Here is a 22,636-nt window from a genome sequence, read left to right on the forward strand (position 1 = left end):
GAAACATACTCTGGCCCTTCGGAGGCGATGATAATCTGAATCATATTTTCTGTAAGCATTAAATCAGTTTATGTTAACCAATTTTCCATCTTATAGTGGTATTTTCTGCTTTAGATAATATAATAATGTAAGTATATGACATTCTGAATTACAGGTATTTAATGATTGATTTACTTTTTTCTATCTAGGACACTATTGTAGTGGCTGGATTTATTGTTTGCCAGCAACTTTATAAGAAGGTAAACATTGGAAGCATTTGAAGACTTCAAATCAACTCTTTATGTAAGTACAACTTTTATTTTCTTATATTGTTCTTTCAGTGAATTAAAGATTAGATAGACATCTGTAAGTCAGTGCATAAACTACTTAGCCTGACTGAATTATTTTAGTCCAAGCTTTCCCACTGGAGGTTCAATAATTGAATGTACAAATGGACAATAGGAAGATTAACAGGAAAAAAACCCAAATTCATTAGTGTGTATAGAGATGTACAGGAGCCTTACACAATAAAATACTCAAGGGCCAGATAGTTGAGATTTCAATATCCTCTTTATAGGTAAGAAGTGAGGAGATACCAATAGTTTTAGGGTTGTAGAAAGTGATTTTTAGAGGCAATAATGAGTCTGAAGCACAGACAGAATCCTTCTGGGTGTTGGATGTTGTCTGACTATCAGTCTCTTCCTTTATGATAAGAGTTTAATTGTCCTTGGTAAATGGAATTATCATAAGGAAATATGAAGCCAGTCATGTTCTTTGGTGGACATGGTCTTTAATTAGATAAGGGAACCTCAGAGAAAGCCATTTTTGCTGCTCCCTAGGTATTCTTAAGTTCGAAGCCCAAAGAACATGTATTATAGCGTATCCTTTTATGAGCCCTAGTAGTTAAATAAGTTCATTTTAAATTTGATTTTTTATTTAGAATAACTCCGATACCAAAGAAGGTCCTTTATAGATACAATCATAAATCTCTTAATGATGATAGTCATGAATCTTTTAATGACTGGGAAATGTACGAAGAACTGTGTGATCAGAGAGTGTATTTAAATGAACTATGATAGCTTTGTATCCCTAGGTGAAATAATTTTATAGGACTGCCACTATATATGCAGTCTATTGTTGATGGAAATATTATTAGCAAATAACTGTCAATTAATGAAACTTACAGAGACATATAGACATTGAATACCTCATCTAATTCTTTGTAATAATAGACATTTTTGATAGTTTACTTGATTTTATTTTAAATTAATAATAGTACTTCTTATAGGTAAAATGAATTTTCTCCTATTTCTTTGTAAAAATGATTATTGTCTTCCTCTTCAGCTGCTTTCTGTTATACACACTTGAAAACCACCCCTTTGGTCAGGGTTGTTAGATAAAGTTGGGCAAATCCCTGAACTTGCAAGCCCACATCTGTCGTTTTTTTTTTTTTTTTTCCTAATATGCACAAAGGCATTATGAGAGGTAGAAGTAGCCCTGTTTGATATGAAATTTATTACATTAGGTTGAAGATGGGTGAGATTTACAGTAATCACTACTGCATTTCCTTTTCTTTTTCTTTTTAAAAAAGTCCAAGGCCCTATGCAGGAAAATTTTTTAGTATCAACTCAGATTTTCTACTTGCTTTCAACTGATAGAAGTTTATTGTCTTTCCTATTCTGTCCGAGAACTGACTTCAGTGTACTTAAAATTTATTGTCTGTTTTTTAAAAATCCATTTTCATTCATTTGAACTTGCATCTGTTAATTTTTTAATTGTAACCTAGACAACTTTGCATGTCACTCTTGACAAGTAATCCATACCATGTAATGCCTTTGTAGTGAATTTGAATACTATAAAATTAAGTGTATGATTTTAACACTGTAATCACACTTGTAGTAGTTTTTACACAAATAAACCCTCTCATTTTTTTCCAGGTTTACGTTAAATCTGTAAGAGATTTTGCCACAGAATCAATGTCTTTGGTAAGACAATATTTATTTTAGAATACATACTCCTATTTTCACACATACATGTACACATAGATAAGCATACATTTATATCCACTTTATAGTTTGATTTTGAATTAGTCTATTTCGTAATCATTTTGAAGTACTGTTGTACCAGTAGCACCAATGGGAATGTCTATTTTTTTTATATCTCATAGTGTTATATTTGAGTTATGTATTTACCTCATACTGTAATTAATATCTGACTATTCTGCTGTCTGAAGTATCTGTTCATATTTTGCATAAGCCATACTTATGCAAGAAAATTAAAAATTTTCATACTACATAAAGACACTGAAATTTTTATTAGTTTTAAATTATATGGAAACTCATTTCTATTGCTTTTCATCAGTTTGTATGTAAACAGATTGCTAAATTGTGATTTGGCAAGGTTTTTGATATAAAATTTTTTAGCTAGGCATGCACATGCCTTTAGTCCCAGGACTCAGGAGACTGAGGCAGGAGGATCACTTGAATTCTAGGCTAGCCTGGACTACATAATGAGTTCAAGGCAACCTCATACTTTGGATACATTTTGCTGTTTTAAAAAATTGTTTTACACTTCTATAAAATTTTATTATAGCAGTAGAAAGTTTCCCATTTTTATAGGCAGGCTACATATTGCTGAATTAAACTATAAAGAAGACAGTATATTTAAAAAGTTTAATAGAGTCTTCTATTTATATTTTTAAACCTTTAGCTTTTTTTTTTTTTTTTTTTTTTTTTTGGTTTTTTGAGACAGGGTCTCACTACATAGTTGAGACTGACCTGGAACTCACTGTGTAGCCCAGGTTGGTCTCGAACTCACAGCGATCCTCCTGCCTCAAGCTCTCAAGTGCTGGGATTACAGGCGTGCACCCCCATGCTCAACCAAATCTTTAGCTTTTAATGGGAAAATAGTACAGAGACTTTTTTGCAGTCAACAATGACTGTAAGACACAGATTTTAAATTCTGAATTGTAATATAACTAAAATTTGGTGTTTGGGAAAACTGACCAATAAAGGGTTGATATACTTTTTAAAATGTGATTTAAGTCTAAGTATTAATATTCCCCAAAATTATTGTAGATTGATTAAGTTGAAATACTTGACACATCTGTGAACTTGTGAATAAGGCAAAAGTAAAGAAACCTCAGAACTGGACAGAAACAGTTTTTCAAAACTAAATCCTAAATAAATATTCTAAATTAAATTAACAATTCTAAATTAAATAGATTTCTAAATTAAATATTTCTGGCTGTCATATGTTCATTTTGCATTTTTAAAGTGAACATGGACCTTTCAGATGTTATCAGTAAAACATCCAGTTATTATTTATGAGGTTCTTACTGTTTTCCTGAAAAGATTGTTTTTTTCTTCTTCAGAATGTATTACTAAGTGTTAGTCTATCCTTGAACCAGAAGTGTTTTTAAAATTTAGGAAAATATTTTTTTCCAGAAATGAAAGGATTGCTTTTTCAAACACTTTAGGACAATTTCATATGTCCTATCTTCAGAATTTAAAATCGTTTCACTGGCCAAGTTATGTGATCTGAAGGCCCAGTATTTGTACCCAGCCTAATCTTGTAATCACCTTTGCCTCTATTGTACTCTGGCAAGTACACCTTCTAGATTTTCAAGTGTTGAATTATTTTCTGTTTATTTGGTTTGGTTGTGGTTTTTTTTTTTTTTTTTTTTTTTTTTTGGTACTGGGGATCAAACTCAGGTCCTTGTGCTTGCAAGGCAGGCAGCAGAACCACTGAGCTAAATTCTCAACCCCTTATTTTCTGTTTAGAACACTGTGCTTTATCTCATTCTCAGCTTCTATTCTTTGCTTAATTGGTTCCTTACTTTACCTTTTCAAGAACACTCTGTCCAAATACCCTGCCACTTCACTGATACTCTAGTCCCTCAAAGGGACTTTCTAAGGCCCTCCATTGCATTGTCACTCCTCTTTTTTTGGTCTGTCCTTCCATTAGTGTAGGGACTGGTTGTGTTTTATTTACAAATTTAGCTTTTAGCACCCGGTATAATACATGGTCCATTATTGAAGAGAGAAAAGAAGGAAAAAGTAAAGAAATCAATAAGTTGAATTTATGCTGCTTAGTGTCTTTTCTCTCCTGCATCTTATACAGCACTGCTTACTGTACTTGGTTTTTGCCCACTGGTTAACTTCCTGTACATGTAAGTCACATTTCATTTGACACATAGCTCACATTTTCTTGACTGATTCCATAATGGGCTACTTTTTCAGATATCTGAACATTAAAAATATTCATGTCTAGGTGAAATATGGATCTTGTGTTCTACACGTTGAATGGTTTATGAAAATACTATCAGATTTTCTTTGGTCGTGAGCTCATAGTTTTTTCATGAACATGTTTTAATATCTTATGCCACATAACTATGGACATAAGCTATCATTGTAGCAGCTAGTCATGTGTAGTTATTAAAAATAACAGTTTAAGCTGGGTGTGGTGGCGCATGCCTGTAATCCCAGCATTTGGGAGTATGAGGCAGGAGGATCACTTTGAGTTCGAGACCAGCCTGGGCTACATAGTGAGTTCCAGGTCAGTCTCAACTACATAGTGAGACCCTGTCTCAAAAAAACAAACCAAAACAAAATAAATAAAATAAAAGTTCAATTCAGGGACTACATCATATTTGAACCATAATGCCTACCCCTATTATATCCCCCCAACATACATTTATCTCTTAGTTTAAAACTGAGTGCTCTTCTATAATCCTGTTTTATGGAATGTGGTACTTTATTGTCACCAAGACAGACTGGCTACAAACATAGAATTTATTGGGAATTAGACAGGTTTATCTAACATGAACTTATTGGGAATTATATAATTTTATCATGTTCCCAAATATATGCTCACTCAAAAGTATATTACACAAACTTGTAAGAGAATGATTACAAAGCAGAGATAATATATGATGAAAAGTATAGCGAAAAACAGAACAGCTATATAGACACATACTGGCTGATTATCTGGAAAGCTAAATTAAGAATTAAGCTGGTTTCTTTGGTCATGAGTTAGCAAGTCAAGTTACATGGATAATTATAGTGGTTGATCTTTCGAGAGGTATTTATTAGGAAAGAGTATTGAATGGAGTTATTTTGTTAGCAAAGGCACATATCTTCTGTCTTCTGTTTCATATGCTATTATTCTTTCATCATTGATGAGCTCCTGATTTTTTTATGTATTAAAGTTTGATTAGATTTCTAAGCCCTGTTCTTTTATATTTGATCTGTGCAATCAGTTTCATTTAAAATTAATCCATCCTTATTTGATGAAAGATAAAATTTTATCTTTCAGAGTGATAGATAATTTTATTTCCAGTTTGGCTATGGGTGGGTGGGTGATGATTGACCTACCCAACTGAAGCCTTCTCAGAGTCAATATAGTGTTTCTGTCTACAGGGCCAGGAAAGCCCTATAAACCATTTTATTCCCTTTCCACACTTAAGCACGTTATTTCAGCAACTGATCTTTCTTTTCTCTTATTACCAGTTTTTATTCACCTTGTCCCATTATGAATCAGAACCTAGCTCCATTTATGTCCAAGTAAAATCTTTATAACAGAATAGAGAAAAAGAGAAATTACACTTAAGGTTTTGTTTTGTTTTGTTTTGTTGGTACTGGAGATCAAACTCAGGTCCTTGAGCTTGCAAGGCAGGCGGCAGCACCACTGAGCTGAATCCGCAGCCAGCCCTGTACTTAAATTTTGAAGTGATATTAAAGATAAAAGCAAAATACCTTCACACTTTTTTAGGGTTCTTTCTGATAACATCATGATTGTTATCCGCTGTGGTTTCTTTGCAAACAAAGTTAGGGAACTGTGTTGTTTTCGTCCGTGAGCCTGGTAGCAGAACTTGGTTCAGGGGGCCCAGACTGGGAGTGCAAGGCACGGAATCACCACACAGACTCCAGGAAGGTTTCTAGAACACTTCTGCCTTATTCAGCAAATGCACAGGCTTATATAGGGTAAGGCGGGGGTGGAGCCAGGGTGGCGCTCTTGGATGCTATTGGAACCAGGGTGGAGTCGGGATATTTGGTACATTGTTATTGGCCACATGTTGGTTTTTGGATTGTATGCTTTAGGGGCTGAGGGAATGGAGTCAGGACTTTAGGGGTTTTTGAGAGGAACAGTTTATCTGTCTAAGGTCAGATCTCTACACACCCAAAGGGGTGGATTATTCCAGCCCTAACAGGCCTGGGAGTTTTCTCAGGAAAGATGGGTGCAGCACTCCAGACGCAGCCAGACATTAACCTGATCCTCAGAAATGCTAATTTAAAAGATAGTTAAATTGATTTAATTACTTAGAACCTTTCATACCTTTGTGAGTATTCTAGATAGTAAATTTTTTTTTCTGAAATTATAAGACATGAAATTCTTTATTCATAGGACCAATATTTTAGTTACCCTTTTAAGACTCTCAGAAATGTTTCATTATACCTAGTTGTTATACCTTTTTTTTTAGTGAAACTGTTTTCTTAGACATTGAAGATATACATATTTTAAAAGCATTTCCTGTTATTGCTTCAGTTTATTCATTAACTACTGATGTTTTCATATGCTGTTTTCTGGTTTCTTACTGAAGTAGCATAATGTTTAAGTGAAAGTATAGGCTTATTATGTTTTTATGGGCTGGTGTGCCAATTATACCACTTAAAACAGTTACTTCTGAAGAAAATATTTGGTTTGCACAGTAAGTTTTCTAGGCTGTATGTACATGCCTTTTTTTAAATTCTATGTCTTCATAAAGAATAAAGGATAAAATTCATTTGTACGGGATAAAATACAGTTATACAGATTTGCTGATTTATAAGCATAAATCTAATATCTTAAAATATAAATATTTAATAAGTAATCACTGACTTTTCTTTCTTTAAGGCTCCAGTGACAAATTATATATATACACCCCTGAGCCAGCTTAAGAGTGGTACAATTGTCAACGTCTATGGTGTTGTGAAATTCTTTAAGCCCCCATATCTAAGCAAAGGAACTGGTAGGTATTAAATTTGGTAAAGATTTATGGATTAGAACTGCGTTACTGGTTTTGGGAACACAACTCCTTTAGTACCCTAAGTTTTATTAGAACAGTACCTCAATTCTCATTTATGATTGCCAAAAACATGTGTATATTCTTTGATAATTTTTGTTTTATAAAATAAATACAGTTTTTAGATTCTGGAGTCTCATTTAATACAGTAAGAAAAAAAGTTTTAAAAGGTTGCTAGCTAGCAACACGACAGCATATGAAAGTATAAAATGTGCTGGTAAATGTGTTTATGTGTATATATACACATACACATACAGATACACAATGCTGCAATACTGTAATAGTGATACATAAATCACTTTTAATTCTGGAACAGAAATTGAAAGACGTGTTTTAAAAATAATGTTATAGAAATACGTTAATGGATACACAGCATAAAAGATGTAAATTGTGACCTCAAAAGCTTAAAAGTATAGTGAGAGGAGAATTGATAGTGTAAAATTTTTTATGTGATTGAAGTTTTATATAAGCTTAAAATATATTTTATGATTATAAGGTATTTCATATAAGCCCCTAATCAAAGGAAAATACAGAAAAGAAAATGAGGAAGAAATTAATGAATATCCTTATAAAAACTCAACCAAATATAAAAGAAGATAATAAAGATATGCAGGTATACACATAAAAAATAGCCAAGAAACCTCCATGTGTTCAACTTATTATCAACTAGGGTCCAGTAATAAGTAGTAGGGGAAAGGATAGTCTCTAACTTACGGTACTGAAAATACCAAATATTCACATACAAATGAATGAAGTATGATCATCATTTAGCAAAAAAGTGATTTCAAAGTGAATTAAAATTTAAACATATACTCCCAAACTGAAATTCCTTGAATAAACCACAGGGAAATAGTTTCTTGACATTGGCCTTAGAAACAATTTCTTGAATGTCACCAAAAGTACAGCAGCCAAAGCAAAATTAGAAATACATCAAACTAAAAAGATTCTCCTTAGCAAAGGAAATAATGAGTGAAAAAAAGCAATACATAGAATAGGAGAAAATATTTGCAAACTATATAACTAAGGAATTATTCTCCAAAATATATAAAGAACTATCACTAAATAGCAGGCAAACAAATAAAAAACAAATAATAACAGCAAAATACAACAACACAAAAACTAAAACCAACCAAAGTCTAATTAACCTAGTGAAAATCTGGTTAAGTATTTGAGTAGAAATTTTTCCAAAGAATACAGTCAAAGAGCAATCAGAAATCTGAAAAGATCCTCAGTCTCACTAATCATTAACAGAAGTGGAAATTAAGACAACAATGATGTATCACCTTTATTCTTGTTAAGATGGCCATCAGAATCAAAATAACAAATGTCGGTCAGGATATAGAGAAATTAGAACCCTTATACACAGTTGTGAGACTATGAAAAGGTGTAGCCATTGTAGAAAACAAATTGTTTTCTTAACAATCAAATTACTTTGTGATTCAGCAGTCTTGCTCCTGGGTATTTATCCAAAAGAATTATGATTAGGATCCATATTAACTGTAGCATCATTCCCAGTGACAACTTTTGACAGCAATGTAAATGTCCATCACAGATAAAATATAGAAAAAGAACATGTGTTATATACAGAGTTGAACATTGTTCTGCTTTTTGAGAGAAGGAAGTCCCATCATAACCTGAGTGAACCGGGAGAGCCCTGTGTTAATAAGCCACTCAGGTGTGAGAGATCTGAATGAGACTCATAGAAGTAGTAAGTAAAATTGTTTCAAGGGGCTGAGGGAGAGAAAAATGGGTAGCTGCTCTACAATAGATTTAAAGTTTGTGTTATACATGATGAAAATGTTTTAGTGATGTGCTCTAGAACATTGTGCTTTAGACTTAAAAGGTAAATTTGATTATGGATTTGATGTTGCATATTTTTTAATTGCACTCCACCCCACAAAAAGAATAAATGAAGAAATTAGAATGTTGAGATTAGACTTGTGTATGAGCTTTGATGTGTACACCTGAGTAGTTTTCAAAGTAATGTAAGGCTATACACAAGTATATCAGGAGATGATATATTTTACCTTGTTCTAAAACTCCATCATTGGTTAAAGGTACTATTTTATGTGAAATTAGGAATGTACTGCCAGTTAATGTAGCCTTTGCAAAAAAAAGAAAAAGAAACCCATATTTCAGAGATTTTATAAATGTGAAATGATGGCCGCTGCTGATGAAATACTGTCTTTATGTATACTGCTTGCCAGGAGCTCTTCTTGTGCTGGGAACACAACAGTGTTCTCAATGAATTCATATTACAAACCTGTTTTATTTTAAAGATAAATAAATGCATATTTTATTGAAGAATAAGTTGGGAACCTTCTAGATGTGGTGATTGAGAGGCAATCTCATTTTCATATGATCAACATACTTTATTAATGTATTGTGTAAAAGATATGCTCTGAAAATGTTAGTATGAAGATTATTCAAGATAAAATTGATATTGATTTCTTATTAAGTCTGGAAAATCCTTATGGTAGGAAAATCTTCATTTTGTACTGCAAATCTATACTAGTAAAAATAACCATCAGAACAAGAAAGAAAAGAGAAAGGAAGACATTATACATCAAAACTCTGCAGAGATATTTTTGTTTAAATATATTTTTCTCAGTCAGCCATGGAGGCGAGGCCTGTGATCCCAGTATTTGGGCTACTGAGGCAAGGAGTACCACCACGAGTTCAAGTCCAGCCTGGACTACAGAGTTCAAGGCCAGCTTGGAATACATAGCAAGACCTTGAGTCAAAAAGTAAAAAATAAATACATAAATAAATTTTTCTCAAATTTTTTCATTGCAAGTTTATTGTTCCTCAAGCTCTACATCCCCACACCACATCAACATAGACTCCTAAATTCACTCTGGCAGTCTCTTCTCACTCGTAAAGTTTTCCTCAAATCTTACATGTGTCCTTCCAATTATTAGACACAATGGTATGATAATTGTGATAAATTCTCTTAAAGACTATAAATTGTCCGTTTTACCTGGTTGACTTCGATTGGCCTGCCAAGTTTATGAAAAAGCCATATTACTGTTATTATTATCCATCTAGCTTGTTAGATGATATAATTTTTTAAAAAATTTGTTGCTGTTACGTTGTTAATTCTTGCCTTTGAAACTTTAAATTGTTCATCAAATTTGTCGTTTTGAGAAACAATCTAAAAATAATAATATAGAATAAAATGATAGCTGTTTTAAAAATGCTGATGACTACTACTTTTCATTTATTAGACAACATCATCATGTTTTATTCTGATGTTATTAAATCATGCATAAAATGAAAGCCCCAGAGAACTAATATTTATTAGTTTATGCATGCATCTGTTATATTACTATCAGATATGTTTAGTTAAATCCAGTCAGTAAAAAAAGAATTCATGGCTAGTAATGAACCATCTGTTATTGTAGAGATAATATGTTTCTTTGTTTTTTCTGAGGTACTAAATTAAATAAGTGTCATCAATTTTATCTGAGCATAGTCATTGAAACTTTAAAATCCATCTTTCAGACACAGCAAGATGTCTTTACTAGAACTGAGACAGTAAAATTTTAAAATTATCATCTTGTGGCTTTAGTTACAGTTACATTTTTATTTCTGTTGACAGAACTCATCCTTCAACAGGAACAAAGGCTGCGGGAGAGTCAGACAGTAGCACTGATTCTCCTTTTCAGGAAATGGTCAATTTCATTAATACTGCCCCAGGAAAATACTGGTGTAAATGTGTAGGAACAGTCCAGAGCTATACTTCTCTAAAATACTGCATAAAGCAGTGTTATTTCACAAGTACAGATCCCACAATCTCAGTTACATCCCGATGTACATAACCAGTTAGGTAGAGAAAAATCAGCTTTTTGAACTCAAGTTTGCAGGTAAATATGTGGGATAAACTCATGTTATACATCATTAGTTAGAGTTTTGTACTAAAATTCATTTCATAAATGTTAAACTCAATGTGGAACAGGCAGTTAGGTGTAATTTGGCATTCTTACTCCTTGATTAAAATTTTTCCTGAAGACATTCTTGTCATTTCCAAGTACTAATAGTTACCTGTGACCTGCAGCAAATTACAGTATCTTAATTCTGGTAAGTAGTCTTCGTCTATAAGCAATACATCATTTCCTGAACCTTATAGTCAGTCCTGCAGATTATCATTTTTTATTCTTCCGAAAGTCTATCAATTCTGTTAAGGGACATATATTACTATAGATATTTACTCAATTGTAAATTCACCATGAAAACAGAAAGAATTCCTTAAGGATTATAGAATTGCCATATATTAAAGTATTTTATCATCAAAATTGATTCATCAAGGTTACTTAATATGATCTCCTTCGCATAGGAAAGCAAAGCAGTTGTCTTCTTAGGACTGGAGATTTTATAGTAGGGATTTGCTCTGAAAGCTTATGTGTAGTCCAAATATATATGTGTGTGTATGTATGTGTATATTTTAATGCTGTCCTGGGGACTAAGCCTAGGGCCTTCATACTGACCTACATTGTAGCTGCTTAAATTTTGAGACAGTTTTGCTAAGTTGCACAGACTGGGCTCAAAGTTTTGATCCTCCTGCCTCGGCCTACTAGAGGGCTGAGATTATAGGTGTTTGTCACACACCTGGCTTATTCCATGCTTTTTTAAATGTATTTTAAAAATCAATATGACTTACTTATTATAATGGTGGAAGTTTGGGGTGAGGCAGAACTGTATTTTCTGTTTATCAAGAGCCAAAATGAATTATTACAGTGTCTCTAGATGAGTAAGGTGAAACTCTTCCCAGGTGCTTAGCTCTCTTAAATTCAGAAATGGAAGACATGGAGGCCATGCTCTCTTTAATAGTTGAAAAAGCTGAGCCGGGCGTGGTACCGCATGCCTGTAATCCCAGCATTCAGGAAGCTGAGGCAGGAGGATCACTGCGTGTTTGAGTTCGAGACCAGCCTGAGCTACATAGTGAGTTCCAGGTCAGTCTCAACTACATAGTGAGACCCTGTCTCAAAAAACCAAAAAAAATAAAAAAATAAAACAGAAGAAAAAGAAAGAAAGAAAAAGCTGAGCTAAGTTTCCCCTCTTTAGCTGACTCACTATTTTCTGGCTCTTCTATCCATTTCCACCTAGAAGAATGGAGCCAGGAGAAATGTTTTTCTTCCCCATCACTGCTCCTTTCTTTGCTTTCTCTTTCTCCCACTTAGGAATGACCTCTTGAATGAAGCTGGATGCTTCCACTGGCTTTCTGTGCATATCCTGGTACTCTGTAATTTATGACCTTTTCCTCTAGCAAATTATTAGCCTGTTAATTTAAGGGATTACTCCTATGTCATATTAGTTTATAATTTGAATTGTAACCATAAAATTCAAACTTTTCTAATTTTTCTTAAAACTTGTGATCTTTTTTTCACTCAATTGATTTTTGTTGTTGTTGTTGTTGTTTTGTTTTGCTACTCTATAGCCTTGTAGTGGATTTAGTTGTCCATAGTGATAAAATAACATACTCAGTTTTCAAGGGAGACCTAAATGTAATCAACTGGCTAATACAAAGTTTAGTTGTATGCCGTAACTAAAGAAACAAGCCAAGGGCTCTGGGAGCAGAAAGGGAGTGATTAATGGATTAATGGTAACAGGGGAAAGACATCTAACAGATCTGGTGTTTGAGCTGAACTTTCAAGAATAAATTGGATTTTGATAGATGAGAAAGAAGAAGCCAACATTCCAAACATTAGAAATAGGAAAAGCTTTTAGATTTCTGTAGTAAAACAATGAATGTTTCAAATTCAGAAGCTAATACTGAAGATGTTGGTTTAAATATGTTTTTAAACAGTAGAATATCAGAAGTATATTAAAACAGAATGTTATACTCTTGTAGTAGTCTTTTTGTAGGAATCATTTTAAAAACCTAAGGCACTTTTGTGAATTATTTTTCATATGTTCTTGGTCAAAGTGAAAAATATTTTCTGTACTAATTTACATTTTTTGTATTTAACTTAAAGTATGGAAAAAGTGATTTATTCAAAGCATCTGTATCAGTGCTTGCTACTGGGACATAAATGCTGTAGGATTGCCATCTCTATATGATAGAGCCTTCAGGTTTAGCCTTGAGTCTTATTACAAATAAGATGATATAAAAGTGGTATTAGTCAATGTTTTGTTATATTCTTAGGTCAAATGGATTCTAATAAGATTTAGTTTTTTAAAAATTACTCTCTGACACGGCCTGCCTTGCAAGTGCCAGGTCCCGAGTTCCATCCCTATCTAGTTAACGATTGCTTTGAAATCCACATGCATTTTTGAGTATTTTTGAGGTACAAGTATTTAAAATACTTGTAGAGTGTTGAGGGTTTTTTCACGGTGCAGGCTTTACATTTGGAAAAGCCTTACCATCCCAAAGTCCTTAGAATATAGACATCTGTATCCTTAAAATTCATACATATTTTTTAAAAACAAATGTTGCATATATAGTATAAAATTAATTTGTTTATAGAATTAAATGGTCTAATGTTTTGTTAGTAACTGACTTGTTTCAAAATATATGTGTGTGTGTGTGTGTGTGTGTGTATATAATATATATGTATAAATTTATATAATATCATATATATGTTTGCGTATAGTGTTCTGTGGGCAAAATGAGCCTGAGATAGATTTTTCTTATCCCAATGTGACCTTCGATAGATTTTTCAATTAGAAGTGGCAATTCACATGTTACAAAACTTTTAATCATTGGGAATATACTTTGTTCCAGTATCTACAGGATTCTTTTAGGGAGTGTTTAGATTGGTAGGATTTTAATCTCAAGATCAACATAGTATAATTTTGTGGCTTATCAATATATTGAGTATATTTGCAGTATACATAACTAGTGTCTGGATCTTAAAATATTTGAAACTAATATTTGAAACTAATCTAGGATTTGTATAAAATTTGAACTCTCCATTCAGATTCATTTTTCTAAATCTATGATAATGGTGTGAACGTCTTAAAATAATTACATGTATACTTTAATTCAAATCATAAACTAATGAAATATGAGTTTTCCCTTGGTATCTATGGAATACTGATTTCAGGACTTCTAAGGATACTAAAGTAGGTGTATACTGAAGTTTGTTAGGTAAAATGTTGTAGTATTTATACATAATATATATAACTCTCCCTTATGTTTTAAATCATGACTAGATTAATTTTACTAATGCAGTATAGTAGATGCTATATAAATGGGCATCACACTCCATTGTTTAAGGAATAATGACAAGAAAAGTATGTTTATGTTTAGTACACATAGAAATTTTTTCTTAGATACTGTATTTTTGTAGTCCTGTGACTGAGCCAAGATTTACTACCTTGGAACAGATCATGAAAGAGTATCATGCCAATTATCACTTGCCTAGGAAAAGACAAAATTCAGAGAATGGTCTCTACTCAAAAAAAGTTTAAATTGGGCCATTATAACAGCCATCATCTTTGTTTTTTTAACTGATGCACCTATTCAAATGTTGGCAATACACACACACACACACACACACACACACATTCAGGAGGAGGGAGTGTCTGTTTGGGCTGCTGTAGAGAGTATTGTACACTGGTCAGCTCATAAACATACTCATTTCTCACAGTTCTGGGGGCAGGGGAGTCCTAGATTTTCCTATTCTTGTTTTTTCGGTTTTTTTCTTTTTCATACGTGGATCAAACTTGGATCCTTGTGCTTGCAAGGTAGGTGACGGAACCACCAAGATACATCCCCGGCTGTAGCTTTTCCTATTCTTAACTTTTCCCATAAATGTAACCATTCAATATCTATCTTTTGTATTTGTCTTTTCAGTTAACATAATGTTTTGAAGATTGATACATTTTGAAGCATGAATCAGTACATGCTGTCCCAGTTTAAAATGGTTTGACTTACAATTTTTGATTTTGTGATAGAAATTTTCTGTCCTTAAAAGCCCAAAATATTTCCTGTCTGATCCTTTAAGAACTGAATTAATGATGAACATACAAAAATGATGCACCTTATACCATGAAACCAGTTATTGACACTGCATGTGCCTTGTAACATGACACTATACAAATGTGTTATAATAAACTTTTTAACAAAGGGCAGCGACATCAAAGATCATGATTTTCTGACCTCTGATCATGTGTATGATTCTCATTTTCATCCAAGTTAAGATGTACTTAGACAGTAGAGCAAATGTGTTTATATATTTGGTGTCTCCCAAGTTGTAATGAAAATGAGTTGTCAAAATATGTTACAGTTGTTTGTTTGTTTGTTTTTGGTACTGGGGATCAAACTCAGGACCTTGCGCTTGTGAGGCAGCCTGCGGAACCACTGAGCTAAGTCCCTAGCTCCTACTTTACAGTTTTTAATTCCAAATAGAATAGAAGGATAGGTAATAACTGATAGGGTACATCAACGTATGGATGGATCAATGCTGATTTCACCAAGATAACTGAATTTTATTTTTCTGGGTGCAGTAACCCATGAAAAGATTCCCATTCTGTTCATAGTCTTATTCCCATGCCAGACTCAGGCACCTTCTAGGATGTGATCTGTTTCTGTAGATGCTGCACAATGCATATAGATAGAATCCTAGATTGTGTAAACTTTTGCTTCTAGTTTTCCCTTAGCATAATGGTTTTTGATGTTCATCCATATTGTAGCATGCGTTTATTTTTCAAAATTGTTGTTATTATTGTTTTGACTTCAAGTACAAATTGAAAGTTAGGCCTTGTTGCTTTAGGGTAACTTTTTGTACCTGTATATATATTCCTGATAACTTGCAGTTGCTTGTTATATAGCATGAAATATGAATCTTCTCCAGAATAACATTTATGAACTCATGCAGTATCTTCTCTCTAATCTTTGTCATTGTTTACTTTTACTATTACATGATATATATACTTTTCTCCTACCTTGCATGCTTTTTTTTTTTGCAGTTTATAACATGAAAGGAAATGACTTTATACCAGTGTAATAGAGTATTTTTATTTGTGAATTGCGTAGTTTCTTTGTCAAAGAAGTTCATAGGATGTATTATGGCCTTTGATTTGCCTTCTAGCTTTTACTTGAATGTTTCCATAATACACTTTTATACAAGTGGAATAGTGTTGCTGGAATTCTGATCAGTTTAAAAACAGCAGTGTGCTAGTAGATAAAAAGGAAATGAAGCAGCTTTTATGGAGATTTTTTTGTGGATTATATAATTTATGCATGCATGGTTCTTTGATTAATGACCTTGCTTAGATGAACTACCAGTTTTCCCTTATAATAAAACTCAAAGGTAATTTTCACTTAATCATGCTGAGGAAATTAGGTGAATTGCTCAAGACTGTAGAATAGAGAGCTTAATTTATAATTTGTTATCTTTTCCAGATTTATATCAGGCTATACATACTATAAACTAGTTACTTTGTCAGCAGTTTCAATATGAAGTATTACTACAGCATTAAGGTCAACATTTTCTCAACAGTGTAAGCACATGTATTGAGAGACTATACTACTTAGGTAATGTAAGGGTGTTTTTCCATCAAAGTTCTTTTACTCTTCCCACCTTCTGTGGCGATGTGAGCAATCAAGAAAATGCATTATATTTTCTTTAGCTCCATGTCTCCATGTGGTAAAGAATGAAAATAAGGGACAGGGAAAATATTTTATTATCTTGTGAAAACATAATTGAAAGTTTGTTTTTGTTTTTTGTTTTGGTGGAACCCTTGCTTGGAGCAATTATATAAAATCTATTTAGGCAATTTGCCTTACTAATATCATTTGGTAAGTTTCGTTAGCCCAGATTTTAAGTGAGATATAGATCTTTTTGACTTGGTAATGCTTTTCAGCCATTGTTTTGTCCCTTGAAATTTTATTTTATGAATAAGGCAAGTCAGATTAATGGTTATTTTCTACTTCATCTTCTCGGAAAGTCTCTGTGTCCTAGTTTTGTCGTTGTTGTTGTTTTCAGGAGAAGTTGCTTTTCTGAAGTCTGATAGCACCACATTTAAAAGTACCTAATTGGGTTTCCAGTAGAAATTCAAATTGAAATTCCTTTGTTGTCCTTTAAATCTGTACTTTCAATTTCACATGCCAACTGTGATTAGATTGGTACTTTATCTTGGATTAAGTATTTTTAGATACAGATATTTTAAGTTCATATGTAGGTTGATCAGGAAAGAGTGTTAGGAGAAACAATATTGGAGATACTGTTGCTGCTGCCTTTGCTCTACAACAAGCTGGTATACATGTGGTACTGACCATTCCAGTTGCTGTTTGAAGCACTGTACCTGTAATCACCTATTTAATTATAACAGTAAACCTGTGGGGTGAACATTATTATCCTTCTTTTTCAGAAAACAGACAAATTTCAATGTCACAGGCTTCAGGGGAAGATTTGTACAAGTGCCATATATTTACTGTAGGTAAAGACATATTGATTTGTAAACATGATGATCATTGATGTGCTATCAATGCTGTGAATTGAGAAGACTTACTGCTAAATCTGAAAGCTTATCTGTCTGTCTGTTCTTATTAAAAGGTATCTGCTCTCCCTCAGGCATTCTTCACAAGTCTTGTATCTTCAACTACTACTATAAAAATATTTGAAATGTGCTCACATAACATTATTATATAATTATATATATATACTAAAAAATCCCGTAACAGTTCTGTAATCTGCAAACCCTTGTAATTGATGCTTTATCACCATGCACTCTCACAGCTGGGAACTGATCTGTGCATATGCTCCTTCCACTGGTGGAGCTGTATTCTTACAAGAATCGCATTTTTACAGTTTTCTGTGTTCCCAAAACTGTAGGTGTTTTTACTTGTTATTTTAATTTGGAAACTTAAATATTTTATAGACAGATGAATATGAAGATAATGTATTTATGAAAACTAAGTTGAAGACTTTGGAAAGATGATGAACAAGCTGTAGGCCAATTTTGACCTGGAGCCTTGGTTTGCTGACCATTGATGTACAATGCCATGCTGCTTTCTCTTTTTCCTCTTAACCACTCACAGCTGGCTCTTCTTTAAACATATTCACACCAGAACATACATCTTCTTTTATTACCTTTGTTTTTATTCCCTAAGGTTTAACTCTTATTTTAATATGTATCTCTGAAAATATTCCTTTTTTAACTTATTCTTGATTTAGTTTACAAACCAAAACATAAATTTTATTTATCACAGTGTAAATATAGCATATATTGTAAGCTTCATTGGAATGAATTTTAGTAGAGTCTTTCTATGTCAGTGTTCATGGGTCTGTTTCTGTGGAGTAAATATATGTTTCAGTATACGGCTGTATTAATTTTGCAGTAATTAACTATGTTAACACAGACAAATGCAATAGTAAATCCATAATATGGATCTAATACAACACAATTTTACCTGGTTCGCAAAACCTCTTAAGCCTCAATCACAAACTAAAGTATAATATTTTCCCTTTTGGGGATGACTTTCTATGTTTTTAAAAACATGAAACATGGATATAATGCAGTATTCTGGTTAAATCTAGAGACATGAATTAGACATGCTAAATTTCAATACCACCTCTGTGACCTAGAAGATCTTAGAAGGGGGTACCTTACTAATCATTTTTAAGAAAGTAATTTCCCTTGTTTCAAAGCTGCAAACATTGTTTTCTGTTGCATACTACTATGGAAGAATCAGATTCTTATATATGTGTGAGTAGAAAAATATACATATTCACACATGTGTAGTATATTGCTGGCACATGTGTGTGTGTGTGTGTGTGTGTATATAGCTTATACTACCTTGTATATAATAAGGTATATATTAATAATAACTAATGACTGAATAATGCAATTTTCTACAATTGAAGATGTAGAAGTGAAGTAATAAAAGCACTGTGTTTTCATTTTGTTTCATTTTTCAATGCTTCATATAATGCTAGAGTCTAAGACCATCTTAAATTGGTCTGTGCCAACCTCAAATGTCACCTCTCAGTTACTCTGGCAAATTTAATTCTGCCTTTATCACGAAGAGTTTTAGCCTATTTAGGAAGTATGAAGTCTGTATACTATCAAGTTTTGACATAAAATAATAAGAGATAAGATTATAACATCACTTTATAAAAATATGAATCAGTATAAGGAAAACATGAATTTCATGTGGGAAGGAACTATTCCTTGTTCATTTAATATTCTTATTGGATGGTGGTTATAATCTTAGATTCATTTTTGTACTACTATTTAAAAAAACAGCGGGGCATGGTGGTGCCTGCCTGTAATCCCAGCACTCGGGAGGCTGAGGCAGGAGGATCACTGAGTTTGAGACCAGCCTGGGCTACATAGGGAGTTCCAGGTCAGTCTCAACTACGTAGGGAGACTCTGTCTCAAAAAAACAAAATAAAACAAAACAACAAAAAAAAGCGTTTAAAAAACAATTGGACTGGAACATAGTGATGCAAAGGTTAAAAGATCATTGCTTCTAAATGCAACACGCTGGCAAGAACAAATACTTTTAACAGTATGAAGTAGTGGAGGGAAATCCTAAGGAAATCTAACTTTAGGGGGATTTATTCAAACGATTCAGTGACAGTCATTCTCCTATAATAAGTACTTCATGTGATTCTTTCGCACAATATGAATACTTGTTTACCATTCCCATCTATATAATACAGATTTTTGTTTTCAGAGAGGCTCTTGTTTTATGTAAAGATCTTTTTTTTTCCTTTTTTCCTTCTTCCTTCTCTTCCTCCCTTTTCTTTCCTATGTGTATTAACAGAATCTTATTTTGGAAAGCAATGGAATACAGTTATGGCTCTCTTTGGTTTATATTTACTTTCAGTCATGCGTAGAAATATTTTCAAATGAGAAGATATCGGTCAAGAGCAAGTTAAGAACAGGGACTTGGCATTTTGGCAGTGCAGGTGTACAGTGCAGAGGTGTTCCACCTTGATGTAGAGCCATTTAGACCCCTAACACAGACATGGGGATTTGAGGCCTCCTGGCCACGTCTTGCTGCCTCACAGGGGTGGCCTACACATAAACCTACACCAACTCATGCTTTCATGTCATTTACACACAATGCTGGGTGTGCAGATATATACTTCTTGATATGCATAACTACTGTGACTATAGTTTCAGGATCCCCTAAGGTTACTTCTTTCGGCACTCCATTCCCACAGTATTTTCAAAGCTAGCACTGTCACTCCTGATAAATAGGAAAGTTTCCTTTGAATATATGCATTATATGTTTCTGTTTGTGAGGATATATATGGCCAGGTCCAGTGGGGTGTGAGTGTGTATGTGTAGCCAAAACATGTTCTCTTGCCTCAGTAAAGTTTCCTTATACAATTGATTAGATTGTATAGTACTTTTATTTGAGAAAAGAGAGTCTTAAACTTTCACAACAAAAACTATTAGTGATCCTCCAGAAGATAATGGGCCCACATCAGTGTTTCTCTATTTTATTGCCAGTGGATCAATCCATCTTTTGGAAGGTTGTCATTGTTTAGGTGGAGGAATAGTATGAAACCTTTTTCAGATTGAAGTTTAGGGTAAACCTGCTTTTTAAAACTCAGAGTCCCAGTGCCTTTTTAAAGGTATTACATTCTTTGTTAGTGTCTCAGTGCTACAATCACTGGGCTGTCACTTCATCTTGGCTAATATTTAAATTCAGTTACCATTTATGCCATTAAATTTTAGTTTTGTTCTTGCATTCTATCTCCAATTTACAAAAGTGGATCATTTTGAAACATTTAAAGTAAGAGGAATAATGTCGAATTACTGCAACTTACAATATTCTAAAAATAGAAATACTGAATAATTCTCTGATACAAATATGTGATGTTTCAGTATTCTATTACAAATGAGTCTGTTTCATATAATTGTATAGAAGCTGCCAAGAAACAAACATGTAAAAAGACTAAGTTTGATAATGTATGCCTACAGCAAATGTTGTTAGATCACTCATCCCTTTCCCTGTATTATTCAGCTTTTCTGTTGCTAGGACAAAATATTTAACCTACGCAAATTGAAGGAGAAATTTCTTTTTGGCTCATGGTTTCAGATGTGTTAGTCCATGGTTTGCTGGCTCCATGAGCATAGCAGAAAACTGAATTTCTTGGAATCCAGAGAGCAGAGAGCAGCAAAAGAACTAGAGGGAGATACACCTTTTAAGGCATAAGACTTTCCTAGAAGTATCCTCACTCCTGACAGCAAATTTAGCTCTGAACTCAGCAGTGGAGGTTAACAACCCACGATGTAATCACCTTCCAAAAGCCCCGCCTTTGAACACATTAATGAGTCTTTTGGGGAGATTTTTTTTATACAAACCACAACATCACCCTTGTGATTTTTTTATTAAGAAATTTTTTAAAAAACTTGAACATTTCAAAATATTTATGCTTTGTACATAGCACATTTTTTGTTTTTGTTTTTGTTTTCTGGCAAGTCAGTGATCTTTTTCACTATGAAGTTGCTTAATTGTATCACTCTAAGTGGAAAAAAAGGCACCAGAACTACAGAAAGACTGTTCATACTTCTGGTTGGTGATATAAGTGTTTCATGTGGGAGTTTTGATTATATATGTGTAAATCAAGCTGCAAAGATAACAAGTGTAGTTTATTGTGTGTTGTATTCCTTCCTGTTAAATGACTTGCTAAATAAGAATGCAATATTTCCTCTCTGTACTAATATTTTGTGTTTTCCTTTGATCCCTAGAAACATTTTTGGGTATCAGTTTTTCAGCTTGCGAGAGAAATCTTATTTAGAATGTTATCTAAAGATAAGTAGTATGAAATTTCACATAGGTGAACAATTTTATCATTATCTAAAGTGCTGCTCTCTGGATTTGCATGTAATAGTGGTTAAGCGACTTCATTGTCATTCATTTCACTCTTGCATCATTCTTGTAGGCAATTTCCTCATTTCACCTTCTTGAAATTAATTTAGTCTTTTAAAGATAAATAGGAATAACTGATGCATAATGATGCAGTACTTATTAGGACAGTGAATACCAGTATCTTTCAAGATATAGGGAGACTATTAGTTCCCATAATGTATCTTAAATTTGTAAAAGGATATAATAGAATCACATGATTCTTAGTAAGAATATGGTTTATTCTGTGTTTTAAAAATAGAAAATTTTTCTTTGATCATTGAAATCCTTCAACAAAGATTAAATGCCATGAACTGACCGTCCCTATCAATAATTAGAACTAATGAAAAAGGAAACTCAAAAACTAAAATTAAGTCAGTGGATACTGGTGGCATATCAAAGGATGAGGATATATCTTCTTTTTGAACATACTTTTTCAGTTTTTTATTTCATTTTGATGTTTTCTTATTCTCTGGGTTACTTTCCTCCCCTCACAAAATCATTTGTTTTTCCTCTTCTCCTTCCCTCATTCTTCTTTCTCATTCCTCCCCTGTTCTTCCTACCTTCTTTCCTCCCTCCTCTTCATTTTTGCACCTATGTGATAATTATTTGCTGTCTTTTTATATTTTGTATATTTTATAATATTTTTATATTTATGAATGTAGGTATGGTTTTGTCAACATTTGTCTTTTTGTTTTGTGTAAGTAGTTTGATTTTCCAGTGTGCTCTCCTTTGATTGGTAAATCAGATGCAGACTGATAGTACTCACATTGGACATA

The 22,636-nt window shown here is 33.1% G+C and overlaps 1 protein-coding gene across 2 annotated transcripts in view; it reads left to right on the forward strand.

The window, feature by feature from the left end:
• The window catches only part of Pot1 (protection of telomeres 1), an 81,011-nt gene that overhangs the window by 16,380 nt on the left and 41,995 nt on the right, over positions 1 to 22,636 (forward strand). For both annotated transcript variants that reach the window (XM_010635371.3, XM_010635373.3), the window contains 3 exons: positions 189 to 282; positions 1,917 to 1,964; positions 6,874 to 6,988. In XM_010635371.3, coding sequence (XP_010633673.1) covers positions 1,956 to 1,964; positions 6,874 to 6,988 — 124 coding nt within the window. In that variant the 5' untranslated portion in view covers positions 189 to 282; positions 1,917 to 1,955. The remainder of the gene's footprint in view (positions 1 to 188; positions 283 to 1,916; positions 1,965 to 6,873; positions 6,989 to 22,636) is intronic.

This window comes from Fukomys damarensis, unplaced genomic scaffold, assembly GCF_012274545.1.
Source record: "Fukomys damarensis isolate Sample0158 unplaced genomic scaffold, DMR_v1.0_HiC HiC_scaffold_4, whole genome shotgun sequence".
NCBI classification, from domain to species: Eukaryota; Metazoa; Chordata; class Mammalia; order Rodentia; family Bathyergidae; genus Fukomys; species Fukomys damarensis.